This window comes from Pagrus pagrus, assembly GCF_965226575.1.
Source record: "Pagrus pagrus genome assembly, chromosome: 18".
Taxonomy (NCBI): Eukaryota; Metazoa; Chordata; class Actinopteri; order Spariformes; family Sparidae; genus Pagrus; species Pagrus pagrus.
Window position 1 is genome coordinate 23,888,084 of NC_140202.1, and position 17,024 is coordinate 23,905,107.

The 17,024-nt window shown below is 41.0% G+C and overlaps 2 protein-coding genes across 5 annotated transcripts; one reads left to right on the forward strand and one right to left on the reverse strand.

The window, feature by feature from the left end:
* Positions 1-2,609: 2,609 nt before the first annotated feature.
* LOC311273834 (sex comb on midleg-like protein 4) lies at positions 2,610-10,214 on the reverse strand. 4 transcript variants are annotated; one of them, XM_084381101.1, is made up of 8 exons: positions 10,051-10,214; positions 6,510-6,752; positions 6,059-6,188; positions 5,748-5,972; positions 5,453-5,614; positions 5,151-5,375; positions 4,917-5,065; positions 2,610-4,840 (listed from the first exon to the last, which is right to left on the reverse strand). In XM_084381101.1, the coding sequence occupies exons 2-8, from the start codon at positions 6,744-6,746 to the stop codon at positions 4,715-4,717; spliced, it is 1,254 nt and encodes a 417-aa protein (XP_084237227.1). In that variant the 5' UTR covers positions 6,747-6,752; positions 10,051-10,214; the 3' UTR covers positions 2,610-4,714. The 4 variants fall into 4 exon arrangements, with proteins under 4 accessions (XP_084237227.1, XP_084237225.1, XP_084237228.1 ...); XM_084381099.1 differs by lacking the exon at positions 10,051-10,214 and adding an exon at positions 7,648-7,870; XM_084381102.1 differs by lacking the exon at positions 10,051-10,214 and adding an exon at positions 7,648-7,868 and having other exon boundaries at positions 5,772-5,972.
* Positions 9,723-16,846, forward strand: afg1la (AFG1 like ATPase a; the record flags this gene model as incomplete). Its single annotated transcript, XM_084381098.1, has 13 exons — positions 9,723-9,867; positions 10,243-10,448; positions 10,855-10,906; positions 10,989-11,090; positions 12,065-12,195; positions 12,292-12,391; positions 13,181-13,239; positions 13,360-13,442; positions 13,539-13,609; positions 13,722-13,822; positions 14,919-15,059; positions 15,158-15,268; positions 16,229-16,846. 13 exons carry the CDS (start codon positions 9,723-9,725, stop codon positions 16,364-16,366), a joined length of 1,440 nt encoding a protein of 479 aa, XP_084237224.1. The 3' UTR covers positions 16,367-16,846.
* Positions 16,847-17,024: the final 178 nt, after the last annotated feature.

Genomic DNA, 17,024 nt, shown 5'->3' on the forward strand with positions numbered 1-17,024 from the left:
ACACGTTTTTTTGGGATTGAGGTGCGCAAATATTGTGTGATTCCTGATCAGTCACTGGAACTAATCAGGCAATCAGATTCAATCAGGGGGGGGAATATTTGAGTCACATGGTCATTAAACGTGGCGTTAAGTAGAATAGTGGAGGTAAATTGGTAAAAAGCCAAGGCTGAGGAGCCAAACAGGGGCCCCTGGAAGCCTCATGTCTTGGTCGTGAGTCCCCACCCCTCAGGAGGTTTTGAGCACACACCAAAAGGTCAGGAAGATTCAGAAACATCTGTTTACACTTCCCTGAAACATCAACAAAAAAACAGTATGGAATCGTAAATAAACTGGAGTGTTGAGGAGTCTCTGTAGTCTGGTGGTACGGCAGCGGATACTTCTGTATCTCTTGCCAGATGAACAGACCGTGGCCGGGGGGGTGGGGGGTGTCATCTTTTCCTTTGTGCTCTGTGCAAAACATCTCACTTCACTTCACTTCATCGCTGACGATCAGTAGGCTAGACTCGGGCTTCGGGAGTAATGGAATACATTACAATCGGGACTGTATTCTGGTAAAGTTACGGAAAAAATATGTATTTAGATTACAGATGCATCCGGTCAAAAGGGGGATTGCTGACAGGTCTAACCAGTGCGCAATACTGTGCAGGAAATGTGTGATCCTGATCAGTCACTGGAACTAATCAGGATTCAGATTCAATCAGGGGGAAAATATTTGAGTCACATGGTCATTGAACGTGGCACTAAGCAGAATAGTGGAGTTAAATTGGTAAAAACAGGGCTGGGGAAGCGGGTACTTCTGTATCTCCTGCCAGATGGCAGCAGGGTGAACATAGCGTGACGCTCGGTAGGCAGGCTCGGGGAGTAATACATGGAATATACGTGTAACAGGATTACACAATCAGGATAAGACTGTATTCTGGTAAAGTTACAGAAAAAAGATGTATTTAAGTTACAGATGCATCCAGTAAAGAGAGGGGATTACTGACAGGATTACAATTTTAATATAAATTAATGAATGATATACGAGTCTGTAACCAGGCACATGTGCACACATGACAACAGTAAAAACAAATACACACTCATTTTTATTTGCTTACGTTTGGTACTGAGGTGATCCAACCATGCCAGTTTGTGATGTTTCCAGTCAGGATGCTTTCTACTGCTCCTATGTAAAAAAAAATGGCTGTCCTAAGTTTCCAATCATCTTTAAGTTTCATCTCCCTGCATGAACGCTTCAAGCTTTAGTCTTTATGCTAATTACTGACTATTCACTGAGCTTTCAAACGTTCCCCCGGGGCCGTTTTTTCATGTGTGTCTTCAAGGTCAAGAGTTAATCCCGTGCTCTTTCCTCACACTGTAAGGACGTACCATTCTTGTGGGAAAGTGCTGAGTCCTTCATTCATTTCTGGTCACGTTTGAATATATAACACGTATTGAAATTGTGTATTATGGCAGGCGAACACCATTTTAGACTTCCTTCTAACAATATATAATAATGTCCATTTGTAGAGTGAAGGAGAAATGGTCGCTGCAGCTGTTCCTCCTGTTCATACTGGCTCTGAAGAGACAGAGCCCGCCTAGCTGTTTCCCCCTGTTTGCAGTCTTTATGCTAAGCTAAGCTAACTGGCTGCTGGTTGTGGCTCCATATTTACACTTTGTACATTTTAAACCAATAAAAGATATAATGTGAGCTTTTGGAGGTTCTGATAGGAGGATTGTGTTAGCTTTGGACGGGGCCAGGCTAGCCGTTTCCCCCTGTTTGCAGTCTTTATGCTAAGCTAAGCTAACTGGCTGCTGGCTCTAGCTTCATATTTGGTGCACAGGTGTGAGGGTGGTATTAATCTTCTCCTCTCACTCAGCAAGAAAGCAGATAAGCGTGTGTCCAAAAATATTAAATGACTCCTTTAATGCTTTTATTGTCACAGCTGATATCGTGGTTAGCTATATGTTGCATATTACCAAAGTAATTAATGTTACACAGCAAATCTGGGGTGAATTTCTAGGAAACATTCATATAATGCAGACAGATGGAGAAAAACAAGGGAGTCATTAAAGACCCACCTGCTCATTTCTGCACCGTTGCTCCTAAGCATATTGATCCAGACATGACTAAAATCAAAACATATTTCACCATGACTCAGTCCTGGCGATTATATAAGGGAGGGATCCGATAAATATTTTCATGCCAAGGACCTCTAAATAGATCTACATTTGTTCACACGCCTACAAAAGTTTGCTTTGAGGTGTCAGTTTTCCCAGAGTTTATGATATATGCGGGGTTATTGGAATGAAATCTGTGAAATTTTACAGTAAGTTAAACAGTAAAGAAGTGAATCTGTTCCTGATTTATGGAGACCCCACGAGATCCCTGATACGGACCCCTTGGAGGAAACCAGCTTGGGAGCCGACGATATGGGTCACCTTTATTAAATCATTCGTTTTGAAGCACAGATGAGGCCCCCAGCTAAAGTCAGTCTCAGACGTGTGGACCCACATCCAAATCTGGATCCGCTTAAATTTAAGTATGAAAAACAAACGATAACTTTCACAGCTGCGTCCAGAATAGACGCCAAAATTGGGAAATAAAAAGTCTGACTCACACGTACATCTCTGATTACTTGGTTTCTTAATTTAATACTCACATACAGTACAGTATACACATAAGATTTCCTTTACATCTCACGAACACAAAGGCAAACAGTTAAATACATAGATAACTTTTAGCACCAGCATAGAGTACTGATCCGCTCAGCTTTCTCTAAAACTCTTATTCATAGTGATTTTCAAAATAAAACACCTCAGCTTGATCTCACTAGGCATGGCTTACATGTAATATCTTTACAGCAGCATTCACTTACAAAGGTTAATTGATTAAAAAAGGATGCATACTGTACACCAAAAGTGGTATACAAAAGCAATACTATATTATATACCCATTTACACGGCCGTTTAGGTTTTCTCAGTGTAACATTTACGAGTTTAGTGTGTTTTGAAAGCTTTTGTATCAACACTGATGCTTTGATAAAAACATAGAAACATATGAATTTAAAAAAACGTCTGTATGAGTATACGTGAAGAGCCTATGGAGATAATTGGCATTGAACAATCTTGCATATCGAAACATAAATATATCACGTCCACAATGCTCTCATTTTTCTTTATATATACTAACAAGAGGGCTACTGTCTTTCTATGTATGTTTTGTTTAGGTTATACTTGTTTTTTTTAATAATAAATTATAATAAAAAAGAAAGACAAATCCAATGGGAACATTACTTTTTTTTGGTTACACAGTAATGTGAAAAAATAGTATCAAAATGATTTTCTACAGTAAATCTCTCAATCAAAAAAGCAATGTAGTATTCAATGCACCATTCTGAAGTACAGTTATAGATATGTTTGTTTTCAGCGAGTAAACAAGATCCTTTATAGTAAGATTTGACAAAGTGAGAGTTTCTTAAGGTATAAAGTGTTTTCTGGTGTACATTTCTCGTCAGATGATGAATATATAGTATACATGTCGTGAAATCTGCACGCGGCACACAGAAGTGCCGCTCATGAAGGTTTGTGAGACTTCATTCTTGCACTGGCCTTCTTTTCTAATTATGTTAACGAGTGTATGACGGATACAGTCCACAATCTGAAGGTTTTTAGTTCAAAATCTGTGCCAAAAATAGAATAAGTAAGTAAGAGAAGAGAGAAGAAGAAGAAGAAGAGGGGTGAATTTGTGACTATCACTACATGACATCATGGAAATCTTCAGCAAAATGTGACGAGCGTCAAACCGTGGACTTGTGAGCCAACGGGACAGAAAGTCCAGCTGTGAGGTGCTTCACTTCCTTCAGTCTCGTTTATTAAACCGGATTTGAACATTCAGATTTCAGAGTTACTGTTTTGGTTCATTCTCACTGCTCCGATAGCCAACTGTACACAATCTGCTCAGCACCAGAATAGCAGACAGACACAGTTAGCGACTAGCTTAGTGCAGCGTTCAGAAGCTAAAGAGACAGATATTTCCTTCAAGAAGTTGGTATGTATGGAGGACTAAAGCTGCCAAAACCAGAAATAAATACATAAATAAATAAATTAGTAAACAAATAAATTAGTATGCCATTAAATGCCGAAAATGTAGAGTCCAATACATAAGAATATTGGACTTTAATTCACCAGGTGGCCAGAAACATGACTCTCAATGAATGATAATGTTATAACATCATATTTTTTGCTTAAAAGGTGGTAATAACGTAACTTTGACTGTCGTAGTTGCCCCAAAGGATTACATTGCTGCTGTGTCGCGGCTGCCAGCTGAGGTGATCTACTGCACCAATTCCAAACATTTTGGTGAGTATAACTCATTTACACATTTAAATATAAAACCTGGGTTTAAAAATACCAGCATTCTCCTTTAACCCTACAAGAGTTAACTTGGATCCTAAAAAGCTGAAGGTAAAGTTTATCTGCCCAGTAACTGAACATTTGATCCCTTGTGTGTCTCTTTCTCAGATTTCTATTCCACACTCATAAAGGATTTAAATGAATCATGAAGTACTTTCTTATATGCTTTTATACTTTTGTGGTAACCTAATTCTGGGGATCTTGAAGGAAGCGATGCACCACATGCCTGTCGACCCTACCTTCTTCCCGTTGGCTCAGAGACCTAGACGTTTCAAATGTACTCTTGGATTCAAGGGGGGAAATTTATGGTAGAAGACATTCAGAACTTAGTCTGCTTTAGTTTGTCGATGTGGTAGCAAAGCTTCAAGGCCGGCCCCAGCTTCAGTCCGAGGTACTTCATGATCATGTCGCTCTTTAGGAGCAACAACGCGTTTCCATCGATCTCCTGAGGGAGGCAGAGGAAGACGTTGGTGGCAAATCGTCAAGAAATAGCTGGCCAAGACAATAGAAAGTGAACTTACGTGTTTCCTAAAGACGTCTGCGTGGGGCCCGAGAGCCTGGGGATCTGCATCCCTGATGAACCAGACAACATCTTCAACAGACCAGGTGGATGGATCCTTATTGGGTGGAGCCTTGGACTCCTGGGACTCTGAAGATGCGTTATAACCTCCTGGAAGAACACACAAAAATGAGCTTTACTTTCAGAGAAACAAACACAGAAGCAGTCTTGGTTTGGTCTTTCTGTGACTTCCCACCTGTCCTGTTGCTCTCTGGGAACGTGTTTGGGCTTGTGGCCGACTGCCGGCACATGCTCATGGAGGCCGAGCCGTTGGAGAACTGCTGCGACGAACGAAACCCGTAGGAGGACTTTGGCGAGTAGGACGAGCTTATGGAGCTGAAAGCAGAATCGCCGGGATCCACGGAGTAGCGTTTGCCGTCCGACTGGTCTAAATGGTAATCCTCGGCCATAGACGTCTCAGCTAAAGACAAGATTAGAGTCAAAATGAGGTCAAAGAATCGGTTGATATTAGCATAGCAGCTTCTATTAGACAAGTACCATCTGACTGGTAGGAGCCACCACTGTGCTGGGTGATGGGCTGATCACTGAAGAGGTTTTCACAGTGTAAGCTGCGGCACAGCTTCTTCAGAAAACGAAGCACATAGTCGATGCTGTTCACCACGGGGAGGCTGAGAAGGTGCTGCTTCCCATCAAAGGTGGCTGGAGGAGCAGAACAGGGGACAACACCACCGTTTAGATGCAATTTTTAAGCTTGCATAAGTGATTTCTACTCAGCACCATCTCAGGTGAAGTGGTTACAAAATAAAGCTACTGAACAAATAGAAAGCAACACCTGAGGGAGGTCTTTGTACAACACCTGATATTTTTTCTCCCCCGTAGCCTTGTGTGAGGAGGGTGAACACTGTTTTCTGCTGGAAGGCGCTGTCGATGCAGCCTTGGACGGCCTGCTGGAGCACCACGGAGGGCCGGTCGGGTCCGAAGTGATCGGGGAGCTGCTGGATCTTCTTCCTGTCCAGGTTGGGGCCCGTGTTGGCCTGCTTGTTGATGTAGATACAGACTGAAAACACAGATGGAGAGAAAGTGTCTGTAAAAAAGGGGCCATTGATGCTTCTTACGCTGGGTTTAGAGTGTTTTGTGTCCTACCTGTGAGCACCTGGGGCGTGGCAGAGTGGGGGATGGTGGCGGCATCCTGAGGAATGGAGCTCATGTCGGGCTCAGGGGTGCTGCTGGGTGGAGAGATAGCCAACGGTGTCATCACCATCCTCGGTTTGAGCTGCAGAAGAAGAAGTTTTCACATTCAGGCAGATCATTTGTTTACTAAATCGTGTCGGGAGGGGAATGGTGGAATAATCAGGATCCCAAATCTGTAGTTTTCTGCTACTTTGTGTGACATGTTTACAATAATGACATCCCCTTTCATGATGTTCAACTACAGCAGATCGCAGATGTTAAGTCTCTCTCTGTTACACTGGGGTCCCACAAAATCTGAAGGGCATGGAGCCTGTGTGTCTGTGCCTTTCTGTGTACACATGCATTTTTAAACACACTGCACTCCCAGACAACATCCCCTCTTCCCCCCCCTCTAGAGGCTGACCTTGAAGCCCGGCTTTCTCCCCCTCTTCTTCGGCACTTTGAGCGGAGGGAGCGACTCGGGGTAACGGTTAGGAAAATCCATCTTGGCGACATTGCGAAGCGGGGGTCTCCCTCTCTTCCTGCCCGGTATCTTCCCCGACTGGCTGGGGATGAAGGAGGAGGGAGCCACTGCAGCTGATTGCATCTCACTGTTGTTGTTGCCGTCTGATTTCTGTGCCGTCGCTGCAGGTACACTCATTTGGAGCTGGAGACAAAGGAAACAACCGTTGAGCTCAGGCTACAGAGATGCAAGGCAACTTGCACTTTTCGCCTGCACATGAATCCTCCTCGTCAGCAGCTACACATTTAGGAGCAGCATCAATTTAAGCGGAAGCAGGAGTGGAGAAGGAGAAGCAGAATGGCTTGGCAGAGGCAGCAACATCCAAACACAGAGAGGCTGCAGAATTCACAGCTGAGCTATGCGGTGAGAGGAGAGCACCATAATAATCAAACAACACAAAAGGCAGCCATGCATGAGCTGTGGGGGAAACAGCACCTCCATCCTGCACTGATAACACACCAATAAACCTGAGAGAGGGAGAGAGAGGAGGAGGAGGGGGGTGTCTATTACCTGCTGTCTTCTATTGTGAAAGCCCAAGAGCCGAGCCCCTTTTGTCTTAAATCCCAGGAGCCTAAAGGTGACTACGAAGCTAAATCCCTAACAATGCAGGGAAAGCCATCTTGCTCTCGCTGTGTGTGGCTTTTTCCTCGTCCCCTTTTGGTTAACACACTACTGCTACTGCTGCTGCTGCCGCCGCTGCTGCTGCTGCTGCTCGGCACACAGGCTGCAGACATCTCATTAGACTAATGCATTCAGCAGTGGCAGAGGGAGGGAGGGAGGGGGGGGTGAAATTGACTTCACCATGGCTACCCAGCTATGAATTACCATTACGGTGACAGCTTCCACCCTAATCTCTAAAAGAAATGATAAAAAACAAGCAGCTAGAGGAAAATAAACCATGTGGCACTTCTCCCATCCTGCAGCAGAGCTAACGGCAACAAAACAGCGATTTAAACCGCCATCGTGGATCCCATTTATAAGCAGATTTGTCAAAGGATGCAGCATGTAAACAAACAATAACCGGTCAGCAGGCACTCACCATCCAAAACAGATGTGGAGTGTCCCCCTACGCTCCTGGCTGTGTTTCCTATATTTTTTTCCTGCTTCCTGTAGCAGAGCGAGGATCTCAAAGCAAGGCGGATTCCACTGTAATACTGTATATGTGTGTGTGTGTATGTGTGTGTGTGTGTGTACAACAGAGGCAGACAGACAGAGAGAGAGTGACAGTGTGTGTGTGTGTGTGTGTGTGTGTGTGTGTGCATTAAAGAGAGACTGAGAGGGGGGGTGGATGGCTCCTCTGTTGTCATGGCAACAAGCCCGTAAGCCCTGTAACACCCTTTCGGTCGTCTGCCATGTTTGGTCTGCTCAGAGCTGTGGAGGTATAATTATAGCGAGGACAGAGTTTCTGCTGTTCATTATGATGAGAATATTCATCAGGAAGTCTCAAAGTATGAATGTTATTTTTCTCGGTTTCTGCAGCAGCATTCCAGCTGTGTAAACGGTGTAAATGCTGTATAGATTTTGATATATAATTAGGAAAAGATATATTTAGAGGCGGTCGATTAATGAGACGATCGATAGAAAAATAATCAGCAATGATTTTTATAATTTAATGATCATTTTAATCACTTTTTGAGCAAAAATACCAAACAAATCCAGGTTAAATCCTCATAAATATGAGGAGCTGATGCTTCTTTTTGTCAAATATGATAGTAAACTGAATATATTTGGATTTGGATTTGACGTTTTTATTGATTTTTAATTTAAAGATAGCCACAATCAATACAAAGAAGTGTCTAATAACATACTAATATAGACAAAGTGTGTACATATCACAAATGCACTATCTTGCATGTAATTTAATTTCATCACTGCCTTTTTAATACAATTTTCGTTATCCCTGTGTTTGTGCATGGGAAGGTTAATTCATTTCTGTATTTTCATTTCAGTGATTTGCATACGTGCAGTGTCTCTGCCATCCTTTATTTCTGCCACATGAAACACAACATGTCATTGTAGTGTTTCCATTGCAGTATTTCATAACTTGGACACAGGCGTATATGTTCTAAATTTAGCCTAAAGTAACAGCATGGGGCATTCATTTTTGTTCTTGATACAGAGACGCCAGTGGGTGCAGTCATAAATCTACATCATGCCAAATCAGGTGTAGTGTGTGTAGTGTGCAAGGTTGGGATTGAGACTGCAACTGTATTCGTTTTATTGATTTAACCATCTAATATTGTTTTTCAATTGATTGTTTAGAGTAATTAAATGTTAAAAAAAACAAAAGGTCTCTGATTGTGTTGTTTTTTTCAACCAATAGTCTAAAAACAGTTCAGTTTGCAATCATATAAAATTAATCAAGCAGCAAATCCGTCCGTTTAGGATCCTAGAACCAGAGAATAGTTGTCATATTTCAAAAATGTGCATTTTTTCGCACATCAACTTATTAATAAGCTCTACTTGAGATAAAATACAATAAGGCACACAAGGTAAAAGAATAATAAAATAAAAAGGATGAAATAAATACACAGCCTCTCTGGATGCCACTGTGTTCAATAAATCTCAGGTTTATTTCTTTGCCTTTGACTTTTATTAAATAAAAATCTGGACTTTTCATTCGCATCCTGTTCTGAACTGTAATTTATTCTCCTGTTTAATCTGTTTTATTAAATTTTATCTTGTTTTTTATAATCTATTTTACCTTATATTTTAGTATTTTATTAAAAAAACACACAAAATAACAAGGATAACAAATAACATCCAGTGCAGGAAGAGGCAGAAAACCTGGCATATTTGAAGCCTCCATGTAAATAATGTTAAGATATCACTGTTATCATTTAATACCTTTTATGTCCTGTATAAAGCACTTTGAATGGTTTGTTGTTTATTGTCTTGCTTTGAATCTATCAGCACAATAACAACACACTTTCATTATAACAGTCCTTATAATAACATTATTATAATACAGTATATGTGTGATATTATGATAATCCTTAGAATAAACATTAGAATAAAATCCGGAACTGTGAAACTGAACGAAACCTCGCCCCCTGCTGGCCGACACCGGGACGCGCTTCTGTATGTTTTGTATTTGTCAATAAAGTTTTGTTGATGACATTTGAAACCAAGATGGCGGCGTGCATACCGCTGTCGGTAAAGATGTCACCCTCAGCCTCTCTGGGCTTTCGGTGTCTTTTAACAGAGCAATATTCCTCCAAACGGCTGCTAAAATCTTTGACAGAGCTCTGCAGACGAGGTGAGACGAGTTTTTGGTGAGTCGTGTTGATGGCGAAAGCGTTAAAAGGCGTTTTTCTAACGTTACTGAAAAGTCGATGTAGCTAGCTCCAACCTTACTTTGAATCAGTTTTTGCTTTAGCTTACTCTCTATTAAAGTTAATCTAGTATTACGACAAATATGAAAGCCTGTGGAGAAACTTACCTTTTTATATTCGCTGGTTGTGTCCAGCTGTGACAGCTGTCAAAGTAGCTGTCACTTGCTAACCTTTGCTCTCTGGCCACAGCAACAACATCACCTTAACTTCACACATCAGTGAACTCCTTCAAATGAAGGTCTAAATGTATATAAAAGAGTTAACGTGCCGTTTCTGTCTTTGTTGTCATCATACCAAAGGTTACTCGGTGAAAGCCCAGCAGGCGGCGGAGGAGAGCGGTGTGAGCGCCGCCGGGTTCAGCGGCCCTCTGGATCACTACACCGGGCTGATCAGAGACGGGTCACTGCGGGAGGATGAGCACCAGAGAGCGGTGCTGCAGACCCTGGACCAGCTCCACAAGACACTGAGAGGATACAGCAACACGCCGACATCCATCTTCGCCAAGGTAGAGAGAAACACCGCATCATTGATGATGTTTACGGCCTTTCACTTGAGGGGAAACACTACAGGTGAATAAGGTAACTGATAGAAACACAGGAATAAATCAGGCTTTAAAGACATGTAAACAAACCCCTCTGTAAAAACCTCCAGAACAGACACAAGAATAATACAACAATAATCTTTTTTGTGTTTTACAGAATTTCATACAGTTTTAGACAAAAAATGCAGAAGTTTATCGATATTTTATGTTAAATTATGTAAACGGAGCTATCTAATTTAATATGCACTAATTCAAATGTCCAAAACAGAAATCTGAACCTAAATAAAAACCTAAATGTGTACATTGGTTGTCAGTCTGATTGACAAGTTATTTATTTTGGAAAAAAAAATTCTGCCCATCTGTCTTTCAGTTTTTCACCAAACCGAAGCCTCCAAAAGGTTACTACATCTACGGTGATGTTGGTAAGAGAGAGTGGCCTCACAGTTTCTAATATACATTTAACATTTTAGATGTACTCTTTTCTCATGCTTTTTATCGTTTCAGGCACAGGAAAAACTATGGTGATGGACATGTTCTATTCATATGTTGAGACTGAAAAGAAGAAGAGGGTCCATTTCCACGGCTTTATGTTGGACGTGCACAAAAGTGAGTTCTGGTTCACTTCCTTTTTTTGTTCCTTACAGCCACAAGGGGGCAAATAACTGACCTCTGAGTAAGGACACGATGCATGAATGAATAAGTCAAACGTGATGGATGAGATGTCCTGCGTCTTAAAAGTGGAAGTCGTGCTCAAAGCTGCAAAGGTTGTTTGATGCGGTGGGAAGAAAAGCAACCAAGATACATGTCCCTGCATTAGCAGCTCCATGCAGGGTGATTTGGCTTCCACGACACTGTGCATCCTTGTTAATATTTGGGTGTCAACAGCTCAGTGTATTTTCCATTTCATTTCACATGTGACCTACATTATAAAGAAGAAAATCAAGTCTCCATACTCTCCTATACATGTCAGTATTTTATTCTGAAAGGATCCAAATATGTTTCAGTAAGGGGGAACTTATATTTCATGTTATTGGAACACAATGTCAGTTCTGTTGTGAAACCAAAACTTCAGAACAAACTATATTTAACATTTATAGAACAACGCAGTGCTGTGGTTGTTTAACTGAGCTTATACTTCCTGTTTTAGTCACCACATTTCGTTTTGTTACATTTAAAGCACTGCTGACCTGTTGCTGTATATGCTTGCTGCTGACACAGCAGTTCAGATGTTTCTGGTAAACCTTATCTTTCATGACATAGTCTCAACTGTAACTCTGCCAAGTAAATCTACAGTCTTTCAGTCCCAAGTCTTCAATATTATTCTTTTCTAAGATAAAAAAAAAACTATATAGGGACATATATTAATATTTATCAATATTTATTCAGTCTAACTTTAAATTTTGCAAACAGTTTTACCCCAAACAAAAATTTTGAGACCTTACATTTATCATATGTGGAGGTTTGTGCTTCACAGGTGATGTTAGGGTTAGCTCAGCAGTTTCTAGTATTCATGTTTAATATTTTGCTCTTATCCTGCAGAGCCAAGAAGACTAAATTTATGCTCTTTTTTTCTTCTGCAGGGATTCATCGGTTGAAACAGAGTATGCCAAAGAGGAAAGCAGGCAAAATGGCCAAATCCTACGACCCCATCGCTCCTGTTGCTGAAGAGATCAGTGAGGAGGCTTGTCTTCTGTGCTTTGATGAGTTTCAGGTAAAGATCTTTCGATGACGGTACCTGTGGTGGGATCTTTTCATTTATCCTAGATAGTGTTGTTCTTTTTTTATTTATTTGTGACACACATTTCAGGTCACTGATATCGCTGATGCCATGATCCTCAAGCAGCTTTTTGAGAATCTGTTCATGAAGGGTGTCGTCGTTGTGGCCACTTCTAATCGTCCCCCTGAAGGTACGTAACAAGTGTTAAAACATACCCTAAATATTTTTGTCTGCCTCAATGCCTTCTGAATCTGCTTTGTCGAAACATTTTATTTCATTAATCTACATCTTGTATCACCTGGTGTCAAAGTATAGAATTTACTGAAGAGGTACTTTTCAGTGGTACCACAGAATGTTTTGGATGTTCTCAGGATGTCAGTGTTGATGGTATTCAGTTTATCCTTTATGAATTAAAGTCATGTACAGTGTGTTTCTATAAAGTCTCAACCATGATGATTTTCAATGCATATTTTCAGTGCTCATAGACTTAGGACAGGTTTTTTGTTTTTCCTACTCTATTCTAGCAGCGAGCATCAAGCGCCATGATTTGATTTAAGCGAACATTAAGTTTCAGTCTGGCTCATTTAAAATCCCAAATTTACATTTTCTTTGACTGAGAAGGAATGAATTTTACAGAATTTAAATCATAACGGCAGTCAGAATTTGGTGTGTTTTTGTTTTTACTGTGAACTGAACCTCAGGAAGTTTAGTGTTTTTTCAATCGATAAAGACATACTTGGATGTTTAAGACTTCCATATGAATTTTTGTCATCGTCTGACCTTTCTTAAGCAAGTTACAGCTATTTATTAAAATATTATCCTCAACCTTTTCTATGAAAAACAGGTGTAATCCTGTATTTAATTTACTGTCCAGATGGATGTGTCCAAAAATGTTCAGAGAGTAAATAGAAAGGTTATTAAATCAACAGAGGACATTGAAGCAGAAGTGATGTATCTTATGGCGCTCTCTTCCCCTCAGATTTGTATAAAAATGGGCTGCAGAGAGTCAACTTTGTGCCTTTTATCGCTGTGTTGCAGGTAAGAAAGAAGATGTTTTCATTAATTCATTCATTCATTATGCTCACTGTATTTTATTGCTAGTATCTTAAGAGACAACTATATTAAAATGTCTTGTAATCGTTTGTGTCTCACATGCAGAAATATTGCCACACTCTTCGCCTGGATTCTGGGATCGATTACCGCAAGAGGAACAGACCGTCTGCAGGAAAACTCTACTTCCTGTCAGTAATCCTTTGAAAAATGTATTGTATGCCAGATTTTGATCTGTTGTTTTCATGTTGTGTGTTTTTAACGTTTCCCTGTTTCATTACCTGCAGCTCCAGTGAGCCTGATGTAGAAGCAACACTAGACAAGATGTTTGATGAGCTGGCTTTTAAACAAAATGACAGTAAGTGGACTTTTAATGTTATTACACAGCTGGTATGTAATTAGGTTTAACCTCCATGATGTAATAATTGTATTATCATGTGCTGTTCTTACTGTCCTGTCTTTCTCCGCAGTAACACGACCAAGAGTTCTGAATGTTCTCAACAGGAAGGTGCGTCTGAACAAAGCATGTGGGACCATCGCGGACTGTACGTTTGAGGAGCTGTGTGACAGAGTGAGTCTCTCAGACCGTTACCTTATTGAAAGTGCAATACGTAAAACATTCCCAGTCCGACCGTGTTCACTGAGAGGCCGATGACCCCAGTTCCATTGGCTGCTCATCTGGATCTGGTTCTTGTACCCATCTTGGCGCTGCTCCTCGGCAGCAATACCCGCTGCATCCTACAAACCTCCTCCTCCCGGGGTCCAAAACTCCTGTGCTAGCAGTGTAAACAGCACCAACACTCCCCTTGTGCTCTGAACTCCCAGCCCGGATCGCTAGTTGCACAGCTAACTAAGCTATGGATATGATGAGATCAAAACTCCAGCAACACTTGTCGTGTATAGAACAAATTTGTTGTCTAACAAATGAGTTTTGGCATGTGACCTTCATCTGGGTCATCATGAAACACATACTTTTAGACTTTCTCTTCATCTTGCACCTTGGATGTAGGTGAAGTTCTGCCAGAAACTCCTACTCTGCTTCTCCAGGACTTTACGATCGATATGATGACATAATCGTGTCTTTGTATTGAACATTCAATTTTAAAACTAAGTTAACCTCCAAGTTCAGGATAACTAATCACTGTACACTGCATCAGTCTGGACATGCTTGGTTTGTCCCAGGAATTTCAGATTTCCAGCTATACTACCTTAAAATGTCCTTGTACAGTAAGCTTCATAGACAAACATCCACACTGTATGTGTTGGACACTGAAGCTGATAATATTGAATGGAATTTTCAAACAAAATTTAACAGCTACTATTTCCTCAATCATGATCGTTTCACACACCTTTCCCTGTAATTCAGCCTCAGTCTGTTTTGGTGTCAGTTGAAGCGGTTTGGATCTCAACCAGACGTTAAAGCAAAGTGAAACAGGTTTGAACAGTTTTGGTTGTGTTGGAATGATTCACTCACAGGTGGCTGAAGCAATCCAAAGAAATAGAAAAGTAAAAATAGAAGTAAGGACAAACTCATAAAGCCACAGGTTTCTAATAAACAAGCACTTTCAGACAAAGTGTGGTTTAATTAAATCTCAGGAAATGTAAAATTTGCAGCACGTCAATCCAGAGAAGTTTATTACACCCAAGTTTTTTGTGCTTGAATTCAGCCTTTAGGGGCCAGTGACTACCTGGAGATGTCACGGCTGTTTGACACCATCTTTATCCGACACATTCCTCAGCTGACCCTGAACAAAAAAACTCAAGCCAGGCGGCTCATAACACTCGTGGACGCTCTCTACGACCACAAGGTAAACTGCTGTTATCTGCACACATACTCGACCTACGCTCAAACACCAAACTTCAGCTTTTTGTTTGGGATTTTTGTAAGTATTTGATCGTGTTGCAGGTGCGGGTGGTGATTCTCGCAGACCGTCCGCTGGAGGATGTTTTCATACTCGATGGTGATCACGGTCATGACGAGAGTCACATTCTGATGGACGATCTGGGGCTGAAAAGGGTGAGAGCGCCGACTGTTTTCACACCTAAACCAGTTTTTCAAGTTGGGTGTGTCCTCTCAGTCGTAAAACGTTGATTACTAGGCTGGCTGAGGCTGTTGACTGTTGGTGACTACAGTTTAAAACTCACATCTGAAAGTATGTCAGACTACTTTGTTCATCTTTACCTGTGCGTCAGTATGTTACCGACTGCAGTACGGCTATAAATCCATTAGATCTCATTTTGGACTGAATGAACAGTTGTGGGGATACATGAGTTCAATTTTATTTATAGTGAGTGCTTTATCTCTCAGTGTTAAAGGATAAGTTCACCAAAAAATGAGAGATCAGTCACTATATACTCACCCCCATGTTGATTGAAAGTCAGGTGCGATAAGTTTCATAGTCCACCAAACATTTCTGGAGATTCGCAGTAAAACAGCGTTGGAGCGTTTTTCTAAACAACTGAAGTAGATGGAGACTTGTTTTTTAAACGTAAACAAAAACGTAAAATGGCTCCGTAAAGCTGCTCCAGCATATTATGTACAACTTCAAGCTTGTGGACCAACTTTAAAAACGCTTTTAGCAACTCCAACATCCCCAGTTCAAGTTCATCTGGGGACCTCTGTTGCATCTCTGTCAGCCTAATTTCTTGTTGCCTCTCTTAAATGTGGAGATTTGCGGCTTTTCTTTGTCATTTATGAGAGTAAATGAAGAGTTTGGGGGTTTTTGACTGTTGGTTGGACAAAAGAAACAATCTGAAGACGTCACTTTGGGCTCTTGGAAATTGTGATGAGAATTTTTTCACATTTTTTCAAATTTTATACACAAAAACATGAACGTGAAAATCATCTGCAGATTAAGCGATGGTGAAATAATAGTTGCAGCCCTAATGTAAAGATAAAGACTGTTGTAATAACTCATGTTAAGCCATTTGATTGATGCATGTTTCACTATGCAACTTTTAATATGGGTCTCGACAGGATGAAGCGAGCAGTCTGGCCATCTTCAGCGGAGAAGAGGAGAGGTTTGCCTTCCAGAGGACGGTGTCTCGCCTCACAGAGATGCAGACAGAAGAATACTGGCTCGAAGGAGACAGAAGCTCAAAGTCACAGGTGTAACATTTGGAAAAGTCGGCCATGTTACACAACCAACATACTCCATAAACTGCACTCTGCCAAAAAAAACAGTCCAGACCGAACACTATTCCTCCTACTCATCTCGTCCGGCACAAACCCAGTGGGACTGCTCAACAGTTTGAGTGCAAGTGTTGCACAGAGAATATTTATTGAAATCTTAAGGCCTTCATGAATTTATTGTGACGTTGCACTTTACAGACCATTTTTAAGAGAAGCGGTAGGGTGTCATATTGCTTTTAACTCTGTATCATATCGTGGTCCAACTGTATTTACTTTTATAAACCTGAGCTGGACGACCTCTGGAAATGGATTCCCAGAGGAGCTTTTATGAAGATTTAAGGGACATTTTACTCACTTTTGTGCTACATAATGTTTATGAAAATATAATGCATCGCAACGAGTTGTATATGATTCTAATGCAAGCCTAAATACAGTGGCAGCCGAGCGGTTGGGAGATTTGAACTTGTGTGTTTTATTTCTGATTTGTTGATGACGTTTATGAAATGTTCGTCTGACTGAAAAATCATTTCTGACTGGATTCATCAGTATTGTAAGTAAGAGTTCCCTCCAGGGCACTTCATGTTTATGTATCTGTCTTCGATCAAGTGTCGGGAGTTTGCTTTAACTTTTTTGGCAACTT